This window comes from Heterocephalus glaber, unplaced genomic scaffold, assembly GCF_053883595.1.
Source record: "Heterocephalus glaber isolate CG9 unplaced genomic scaffold, H.glaber_assembly_v1.0 deba00001689, whole genome shotgun sequence".
Taxonomy (NCBI): domain Eukaryota; kingdom Metazoa; phylum Chordata; class Mammalia; order Rodentia; family Bathyergidae; genus Heterocephalus; species Heterocephalus glaber.
This window is the reverse complement of record NW_028258414.1, coordinates 1350005-1360751: the sequence shown is the minus strand read 5'-3', so window position 1 is coordinate 1360751 and position 10747 is coordinate 1350005. Positions and strand designations below refer to the sequence as shown.

Genomic DNA, 10747 nt, shown 5'->3' with positions numbered 1-10747 from the left:
ACTTACAAATGAAGTAAATCTCATTTCTTTCCAAAGTACCCAGAATCTGCTATTCTGTTGTAGTGTTAGAAAATTGACTGATACTCCTCCTATTTTCCTTCTGCATAATCTTGTTTACCAGTATTCATTAGGTCTCTGTGACAGTTAACCTTGGTTGTCAACTTGATTGGCTTGAGAGCCTCCGAGGGGATTAGTAAAGCATGATTTTGGTGGATCACCGAGGAATACCCTTGTGTACTATACATGGTCCTTGGCCCTTTCCTCTCTGGCACTCTTCCTCTGGACTCTGCTTTCTCACTTCCATGTAGTGAGCAGCTTTGTTCTCTCATTGCCTACCACCATGCTGTTCCTGTCTCAGAGCCACTTGACATGGACTAAACTCTCTAAAACCATGAGCCAAATAAAGTTCTCTTGCTTTAAATTATGAGTGTCAAGTATTTTGTCCGGGAAATAGAAAAGCTGACTGATACAGTCTCTAATATATATACAGAAAGAGGAAATCCAGGGGTTTGCAAATATTTGAGGTTCAGCACTACCTTCCCATAACTACTAGTAACAATACCAAATATCAGTTATTGGCATTTCTCTGATGCAGTGTCAGGAAATTTGTCTGTGCTATCATGTAATCAGAAGAGCAAGTGCAATTCCATTTCCTTCAGAATCAAAGCTACCTACTGGGGAGCAAATTCTCAGAGAGCCATGGTCACCTGAACAAGGGCAGTTTAATAGCAGACCTGGGACTGATTTTAAGGCTCCCACAGTGTTCTGAAATCAGATAGGCCTGGGTGATTTGGGACAATGTCATATGTCTTTGAGTTTCAGTTTTCTCATCCAAAAAATGGAAATGATAATGTCTTCCAAGCAGGACTGTTATGGAGACTCTGTGCATGTACACCTCGTCCTACTCAGTAACTCCTAGTCTTCACTTTCCCCATTCAAGGCTCTTTCTGGAGTACTGCACTTTTCATTTGTAGATTTCTCCATGCTTACCAGAGTTTCAAATGGATTCCCTCCAAATGACAGATGTATCCTTTATGGAAAACTGCCCCAAGCAGCTTATACCACTGGAAAAACAAGAAATGGACATGACTACCAGTCATTTGATGTAAGGCTAAGAGAGGGCCAAAAACAAATGCCTATGGGATTCAGAGACAGGAGAGATCAGGAGGAGCTGGACTCACTGGAAAAGATCTTGGAGAGGATGAGAATGTTTTTGGTTTTTGTTTTTTTCTTTTTTGGTACCGGGGATTGAACTTGGGATCTTACGTTTTCAAGGCAGGCAGCAGAATCACTAAGCTAAATCTCCGGCCCAAGGATGAGAGTGTTGAGGCACATGGCTTTGTCATCACAGACCTGACATGCTCTCACTGAGCTAAACAGGGCCTGTGAGTCTAGGTGTCATAAAGAACAACATGGCCCAATGTGGCCTGAGCCAGGCAGAAGAGTCCTACCCTTCCTGTCACCCTCATCCTTGTCCTGGTGGCCACCCTCGAGTGCCTGGAGCAGGCAGATCACATTCACAAGACAGTGGGTGGGGCTCAAAGTGACACTTAGACCAGCTCAGGGCTCGGCCTCAGTAATAGTTTAGATCTAGAATGTCTCCCCAAAGCGTCATGTGTTCAGAGGTGGGGCTTTTAGAAGGTGATTAGATCATGGGGCACTGTACTCATCAGTGGATTCATCTACTGGTGAGCTCAGCAGCTGAGTGTACTATTAGGAGGTGGGGTGTTCCTGGAGGTGGATCACTGGGGTAGGGGTGATATGACCTGGAAGGGTGATCTCCCTATCTCTCCCCAGCTCCCCCTTTCTCTCCTTCTTAGCTGCCATAAAATGAGTGACTTCCTCCACCATGCACCTCTGCCATGCTGTTTCTGCTTTGGTGCCAGCTGACCGTGGACTGTAATGTGAGCCAAAACGAACCTCCCCTCCATTAAACTGCGGGTGTCAGGTATTGTGTCTCAGCCATGAGGAGAGTGACTGAGGCAGTGCTCCCTCCAGTGGGTGGACCTTGTCACACCCCCCACCTGCAAACACTTCCCAGATGCTGGTCCTCTCCCACCCTGGCCTTGCAATCTGCCCTCTGAAGTCTGCTCTACCTGAGTCTTTTCTGTCCCCAGGAGTGACCCTTGATTTGGGTCACTAAGCAGCTGCTCTCTCAGATTCCTGGATGCTGGAGGATGCCTGATCCTCTGAGCTCAATTGTTGTTTCCTCCTAGCTTCCCGGACTCTCTCAGGCCCTGGGGACACCTCCAGGCATGCAGAGCACACCTGCATGTTCCTGAGCTCAGGTATCCAAAGGCAATATCCTGGAGGAACTTTTTCCCGGACCATTTTGGGAGATAGGTTTGCCCCAAATAAGCAGTTTTCCACATACTCCATTTCTCATTCTCAGTGTTGGAAAAGGGCTCAGGAAATCACATTCTCGTCCTGTTGATGTTTGAATGGACACAAATTTCCATAAAACAAATTGGACCATATGCACCAAAAGGCTTAAAGTTCACATAACTTGGGGGCTGGAAGTTACTCTAGGAATTTATCCTGAGGGTAAAAACAGGAAAATGTACAAAGTCATGTGCACAAGACAGTTCATCAGAGGACTGCTTTTAAAGGGCTTAAAAAGGGAGTAGGCAACCTCCAAAACTCCAACATTGGGGGATAGGTCAATTAAATCATGGTACATCAATGAAAGATAGTCCAATTAGCTATAAGAAATAATGATATGGATTTTATATATGAATATATATGTGCACATAAAATTATTACAATAACCAAAAAGTGGTTATGAAAGTATGTAATAATAAGAAGTAGCATTTATTAAGTGCTTACTATGTACCAAGCACTAGTCTAAGAATTGCCTGAGGACTAACTCATTTATTCTTCACATCAACTCCATTACGAAGAACTGTCACCATCCCCACTTTACTGGGCTCAGCTGAGCTCTGTGAGTGACCCAGGCACACACTAGTGACAAAGCTCAGGCACAGGAACTGCAGAGCCCACATTCTTGAAATCTACATGATTATGCTTCTCAACAGATTTATTTTTTAAGTGAAACAAAACAAATCTTGTGTGTGTGTGTGTGTGTGTGTGTGTGTGTGTGTATAAGAAAGTCTGGAAGGACTAGAATGAAAATAACGAGCATTATTGTAGGTCTTTATTTTTAAAAACTCTCTTACATACACTACTGTTCTTCATTTTAGTGAGATAAATTTATCATGTAATATACCTCAATTCTACATGATACACATTGTTATGGTTTAGACCAAAAGTGTACTTCAAAAACCTTGTGTTCAGAGGTGGGAATTTTAGGAGTTTGATCATGAGGACTCTAACATCATAGGTGGACTGATCCATTAATGAGATTATAACTTGATAGTCTTATTGGGAGATGATAGAAATGTAGGAGGTGCAGCCTAATTGAAGGGATTGGGTCATAGTCATGTGACCTCAGACATGTATTATCCTTGGTCTCTTCTTCTCTGGCTATTTCTCCCCTCTCTGCTCCCTCAATACCCTAAGCAGCTTTGTTGCATGACCCCCTTCTGTCATGAGGTCTTACCTCAGCTCAGGTCCACAGCAAAGGAGCCAGTCAACCATGGACTGAAATCTCTGAAACTGTGAGCCAAAGTAAATCTTTCCTCTTTAAAGTCTTTTTCTTGGGTATCTGGCCACAGTGACCAGAGCTGGCTAACATACTCGTGAGCATGAGGGGTTGGTGTTGCTCTTTCAGACTGAGAATCGGGTCAGCAGAGGTAATTTTGACGAAGGATCTAAAAGGATCCTGTTTTTTTCAGTTTTTGTCTGTACAATGTGAGAACTCTCTTTAATAGTCTTCCTGGATAGTTCAAATGCTGTTTAAGTCTCCACATGCTGAAGATACAAATATTCCTTGTTTAATGACCTACTTGTTTAACGACTGTTCAGACTTACAACCAAGGCACACTGTTCAGATTTATGACCTGCATTCGGACTTAGATGCAGGAACATGAGTGGCAGTGAGGCTTTCTGGTGGCTTCTTCTACAGTGTACTACTGTAATAGTTGCTGATTGCACTGTTCAGTACAGTACTGTGGTTTTATTTTCTGTTATACATTATAGTACTATATGCAAGAGTTATGCAAATAAAAACAAAGTCATCAAGCTGGAGTTTCTTTTGACCATTTCTTTGTTCTGAATATTGTGATGTCCATACTATATACAATTCCTCATTTAGTGACCAATTCTTTTAACAACTTAGTTACAGAAATAGAATTCCACCGTTAAACCTGGAGTGTTTGTACGCTTAAAAATACAAAGGCCCTGACTGTAGAATGCTCTCTGGCATTCTTTAAATATAAAACCTCTAAATTTTTCCTGTTTATTTTTTTCCCTCTTGCATGAAAGACAGAGAGGAGGGCACGTAACAGTGCTGTCAGAACTGTTTTCACATCTCAGCTTTAGTCTCTTGGAAACCGTTCTGTAAATCAGTGCATTTCACTTAGAAACTGCTTCTATGTTAAGTGATTAAATTTCCACAACACACGAAAGGGCCTGGGGCCTGGGGTCCTCAGCTTCTCTCTGAGTCCAGTGTCTCTCTCCCCTGCTCCTCCTTGGGGATCTCAGCACCTCTGCAGGTGAGGGTACCCGTGAGCCAGCAGCCCAGCACACAAATCTCCAGTGTGACAGTGGCCACTGTCTGGGTGCCAGGGCAGCATCAGACCCCGTGTGAGTTACCTCCTTCATGCCTCATGTCAGCTGCCAGGCAAGTGAGATGGCCTAGGTTTGGAGGATGAAATTATATTCACACAGCTTTGATGCCTTGCCCGAGGTCCCAAGCCAAAGTTTAAGGAAAAATTTGGTTCTAGAATCCATGTTTTCCTCTTTACACTCTGCCCCGTCAGTGATTTATTCAACTCAGTTGCTTTGCTTGTTTGCTTTTTCCAAAACGGGGAAAATAAGGGGCGCCTGGGAAAAGGGAAGGGGAGTTTTGTTTGTTTGCTTTTAACTCTAACTCTTTATTTCTTTCTCAAGTATTTAATTTTTATTCGTCCATGTTTGCAGTACACAATGGGAAGGAGATGTTCAAAAGGAAAAACTACTTTTGCATTTTGATCATGAATGTATCTTTGTCTTTTCAGAAGGTGTGTAACTAAACACATTTCAGGAAATTAAAAAAGAAACACACACACAACCCTGTGGCTTATTCATGCTTCTGTGGATCATTCCTGAGCCCCATCTGCTGTCTTCTACATGGTCATGGATAAAACACAGAAAAACAACATTCGTAGAACAAAATATACAGTATTTATTAAACAGAAGTGACATAGGTTACAATATCAAAGTACAGCATGCATGAACAGATTACTCATTCATTTAACCAGAATACCAATTGACACTGAAAACATGAAATGATTAAATTTCCACAACATACAAAATTTTCTTTAAGTTAAAGTAAGAATGCAAAAAAAAAAAAAATCGCAGGTGGAATAAATACAGCGATTTCAGCTGGCCCGGTAAAGGCATAAGGCACAAAGTAAATCAAGGGAGTAGCACACCAGAAGGAAGCTTGTCTGGCCCACACAAGTCTTTAACCAGGGCTCCCCCAGCCTCACACAGACCCTGAGGACCAAGAAGAGAGCACACTGCACGCTGGAATCCTTCCTTCCAGGCTTAAGGGTCCCCAGGAACCCAGCTTCTCTCAGATAGGCCTCTCCGTGCCAGAGAAACACTGCCTCTAATACTTTTATGGGTAAACAAAACCTAAACACTGTAACGAACTATCTTGGGGTGAATAATGTGAAATTTCAAATGAAATTTGAAAATTGCCCTTTTCCTTCCCAACCAAAGTCTAGCAAAACAGAAAATACTGTGAAATCCTATTAGGACTTCAGTGTCTACTGGCAAACAAATAATGATGTCCACAGCAGGATAAGTTGGTTGGGTGCCTGACATGTGACCCTGTCTGCCTCTCCCTTGCCTGTCTCTCCACCTTCCCAGTCCTTCTCGTCTTAGCAGTAGATCACAGCTTCAACAATTTCCATACTGACTTATGCTGTGTCTGCAAAGAAGTGACAGTCACCCTTTCCTGACCAAGATGCAGGTTCCTGGGCCTTTGTCTATTTATTAAAAAGTGCGTCTGTCCCATGTAGCCACGTGCTTAGGTCAGTGTCTTCTTTGAAGTCAACTCCAGTACTCTTGTGTATGGGGTGTAGCTCCGAGAAGGCATTGTCATTTCACGGGTCCTGCCTGGCTGGCTGGGAGAGGAGAAGAGGCAGATCAGGAAGATGAATCAAAACCCTTATATTCTTCACAAAGTAAGACAACTGAGAAATGGCCTTTCAGCCCTTAAAAAGAAGGTAATAATGCACTTTAAGATTTAATTTAAGCATTTAAAAAGGGACCTCCATAGGACTGGTTTAGCCCCCCATCCCCAATTGTATGCTGAAATCCTGACCCCTAAGATCATAGCATTAGGAGTGAGGTCACGACATGAGAGGTGATTAGGGCATGAAGGCACAACCCTTATGAGTGGACTAGTGTCCTTATAAAAGGAACCCCAGAGATCCAGGTGTAGTGCTGCACATCTATAATCCCAGCACTTGGGAAGCTGAGGCAGGAGGATCTCTGAGAGTTCAAAGCCACCCTGGAACACATAGTGAGTTCAAGATTAGCCTGAATGACATAGTGAGACCCTGCCTCAAAAAACCATAAATAAACAAATAAATAAATAAATGGAACCCCAGAGAGATCCACCATCCCATTTGACATGTGTGAACACAAGAAAGTGCCATTTAGGGGCCACAAAACAGAGCCTCACCTAATGCCAAATCTCTTGGTGTTGTACTTTGGTCTTGGACTTCCTGACCTCCAGAATAGTGAGAAATAAATTTCTCCTGTTGTAAGCTTCCTAGCTTATGATGTTTTGTTATGGCAGCCCAGACAAAGATAGGACTGTCATTTTTAAAGGCTATACTAGGGATCAATGATTCAGAAAAATGTGTAAGACATGCACTCAAGAAGCTTGTAGTTTGGAATAACTTTAATACCATGTGTTAGGTACCACAGTACAGACATGAAGAGCTGTGCTGCACACCCTCCACTCACCCTGCTGTTCCTCCTTCCCACCTGGCTTATGCTCTGGGAAGCTGACCTGCAGCTCACACCAGTGGGCCCCTTGCCCTTTACACCCACCTCACTCTGACCAACCAGGAGATGGAAGCAGGGACCCAAGAACAGGCGGCAGAGCAGTCAGGACATCTGTCCCCTCCCAGTTAGGCTGCCACTGGTAGTAGCTAACCCTACATTCCTCTTCCAAAGTTGCAGTACAGCTCTGCCCTGGCTCTCTTTTGCTAGCCTTCTCCCCCAGCATTTTAGTGTGGTCCCCAAAGCTGGAAGCTTGGTCATCTGCATGGCAGTGTTGAGGTGATGGAGCTCTTAAGGAGTGGGGCCCTATTAGGTGCTGTCAGTGGGAATGGTCAGGTATCATAGGGGCAGATTTGTTCCTGAGAGAAGGTTGTTATAAAGAAAGTGAGTCTTGCCCATCTTCAGCCTCTTGCTTCTGGCCTCAACATGTGACCTCTGTTTCAGTTCCCCATACCTGCCCACCACTGTTAGGAGGTGAAATAGATATCATGAAAATTATAACAGGAGCACTGGAGGTGAAGTAGCAGGAAGATATCTGGGAGGTAGAATTTATAGGATTTGATGACTAAGATGGAGACTTATCCCATGGATTTTTTTTTCCTTCCTGGTTACATAATGACATTTCCCAGCCTCCCTTGCAGTTAGGTGGGCCATATGACCAAGTGGGCAGAAATGACCCACATTACTTCTGCTTTACCCTGTACAAACTTTCCACCTAATCCTCCATCTCTCTTTCCTTTCAGGAAGAGGGTAAAGCAAAGGATTCAGGAAGCTTCCAAAGCTCAGGGGGTCACTAGTCAGAGGACGCCTGGGTCCTGAGTGTCTGTGTGGAGTAAGACCCATCCCAAGCTGCCTTGAACTATGATATATGAAAAGTTAGTTTTTATGGTGCTACATCACTGGGATTCGTAGGCTGTTCCATACCACAGCCATTCCTTATCCTAACTAATACGATGAGAAAAAGCATGTGAAATATGAGAGTCAACTTCCTTCTTCCTAACTTCTTGGGTCTAGTCATTCACAAAGTGATCCAGGGTGCATCGGAAGCATGGGGGCCAGATGTTAAACATCATATGCACCTCCCAGGAGAGTCAATGTTTCTCTTCTATGCTTTCCACCCCCGCAGACACCTTGGAAATGACTGCCATACAGAATTCTGACGCTCAATGGGAATCACCTCTTATTGCACCCCGTGTTCTGTGCACTCATTTCCATTGCTGGGTATAATTTCTATGAGGGTGAAAAATCACATCTCGGTCATCTCATGACCTCAGCAGTTCACACAGGCTGCACAGGGAGCTATCACTTCACATACAGATGACAATGAGAACCAGGTCGAGTGAGGGACTTTTGACGAGTGAGTGGTCGGTGTCATCTGCCACAGAGACTAATGAATCCATGGGATTTGGCATCTCCCTGGACCCTGATGACCTGACCAGGCATTTTAGGAGAACAACAGAGGCAGAAGCCAGATGGTGATTTGTGCCAACTCCTGTGAAAATTCCACATAACAGAAATGGTCTCTGGTGACAATATCCTAAAAGCCCATAAAATGCAGAAATATTTATAAAGGTGAACCTCTGGGTTTCAAAAACAGGCACTCATATCCTAGCTCTTTCAGAAAAGAAGTGGGGTATTTTATGAAGCTGATCACTAGGAAAAAATAGGACTTCAAGAACACAAATAATTCCAACCACAGAGCTGAAATTCACCCATTTTCTTTAACACAGTCAGGTTACTTTTAACATTTTATTAATCCACAAAGGGGCAGGATTCCCCTAGGGGAGGCAATAGCAGAATCAGAAAAGAAAGCTTTGATAAAATGCTGCTTTGTGTTCTGATCTCTACAACAAACATAGGAAAACACAAGCATTTCAAGGCACTATGTCCCAGGCACTTATGACTGTGTGGAATATTTTCTTCATCAAATTGCACCTTAAGACATGATTGATGAATTTACTGGAAACCATATTTCAGTTCTCTAAGGGGAAGAAGAAAAAAAGTCTCTTTTCTTTTGGACTTTCACTTTTCTCTGTAAATGAAGTCTACATGACCTGAAATAGTTCTCAGTGGCTCTAACCAACATGCACCACACTTTTCAAACCAAACTCTTGTTTTCAAAAATAAAATTGGTGTTTCAAAGCCCCTGCCTCACAGCTGCTCCCCTCTCTCCTCACTCTGAGATCCTTACTCCCTAGAAATCCATGGAATCCTAAGCCTGGAGGATGGGGAGCAGGTGTCAAGTGGGGGCAGGAGATGGCCCTGAAGAGATGACAAGGGAAGACCAGCCTCAGACAGGCTGGTGGCAGTAGGAAAGGGAGGTCTAAGGTGAGTCATGAAGCAAAAGGACAACATGGAAGGAGCAACTGAGTTTCAGAGAAAAATAATCCTCTGTCTCAGAGGTGACTGTAGGATGCCAAGCTTAGTTTACTGAGAAGTGGCAGCAGCATCCACAGAAATAGGAACACGTGGGCATGGCGCTGGGTACTCTACCCTTGGTACCTCACTGGTTCTCCCAGCCTACTTCTGAGGGGATCCCTACCACATCTTCCTTTCAGGATGAGGAAGTTGAAACTCTCAGAGGTCAAGAAGGAAGCAGGAGGCAGATCTAAGACTCAGCTCCATATCTAACTTCTAAGCCAGTATTCTTAACGACTTCATGGAAATGGTGAGCAGGAGGATCAAGGCTACACTGGCTGGGAGAACCCATCGGGTGACAGTGGCAGGAATTGTGTTTGAGAGCAGTTCATACTGCCTTGTGGCCCATCCATGGTGAAGCTACAAAACCAGACACAAACATCTGTGACCAAGACAAGAACCACAGGAGGTCCTGTGGTGGGGACCCTGGAGGATGAAGAGGAACCATCAAAGAAAATGGAGGAGGACAGGCCAGGCAGGCAGGGAACGAACCAGGAGGGAGAAATCCCACAAGCACCAGAGGCAGGTCCTGTGTTCTGCTTAGGAAGAGCTACTGAGTGCTATGGGAAGATGGCTGCAAGTGACAAGTGCAACTGACCAAGAGCTGACCTGCACCAGGCACTGCTCTAGGTAGGTCCCAGGCTGGGGTAGCTCGGACATGGACAGAAACCCCGGTCCTCACAGGGCTTGCATTCTAGTGGGCAGTGATAATAAGCACACAGAGGGAAACGTAAGCAAGGATCACTTCTCCTACAACTTTCACTAGATAAAAAATATAACGCAGATCTGCTGACTAAGCCCCAGCTGAGAGACATGCATTCATCCTATGTTTACTGGACAAGAGCTTAAGCCAGATGCCATGGTTTGGATGAGTGTGCTAAAGTCTTGGTCTCCAGGATGATACTCACAGTGTCCTAAGGTTTTAAACCCCTGGGAGTTTGACGAAGAGCCTGATGCCTAGAGAAGAACACTGTGCTCAATTAGACTATCAGCTCACTTCATACGGTGACCAGTTACCACCAGGAAAATTAAGCTAATAACATTATCTGAGCATGCTCACATTCACTTATATTTGATACAGAATTTTACACGTAAAATCAGAGTTTGGGGTTTAGTTAATAGCCATCAGAGTTAATTTTTATTAAGTGCTAACTTTAGTCCAGTTATCATGCTAAATGCTTTATACATGTTTTCATTTAGTCCTCAT

The 10747-nt window shown here is 44.0% G+C and overlaps 1 protein-coding gene across 2 annotated transcripts in view; it reads right to left on the bottom strand.

Annotated features, from left to right (window-relative positions):
• Positions 1 to 5264: 5264 nt before the first annotated feature.
• Positions 5265 to 10747, bottom strand: part of Myzap (myocardial zonula adherens protein) — a 78192-nt gene continuing 72709 nt past the window's right edge. For both annotated transcript variants that reach the window (XM_004855740.4, XM_087199090.1), the window contains one exon: positions 5265 to 6233. In XM_004855740.4, coding sequence (XP_004855797.2) covers positions 6137 to 6233 — 97 coding nt within the window. In that variant the 3' untranslated portion in view covers positions 5265 to 6136. The remainder of the gene's footprint in view (positions 6234 to 10747) is intronic.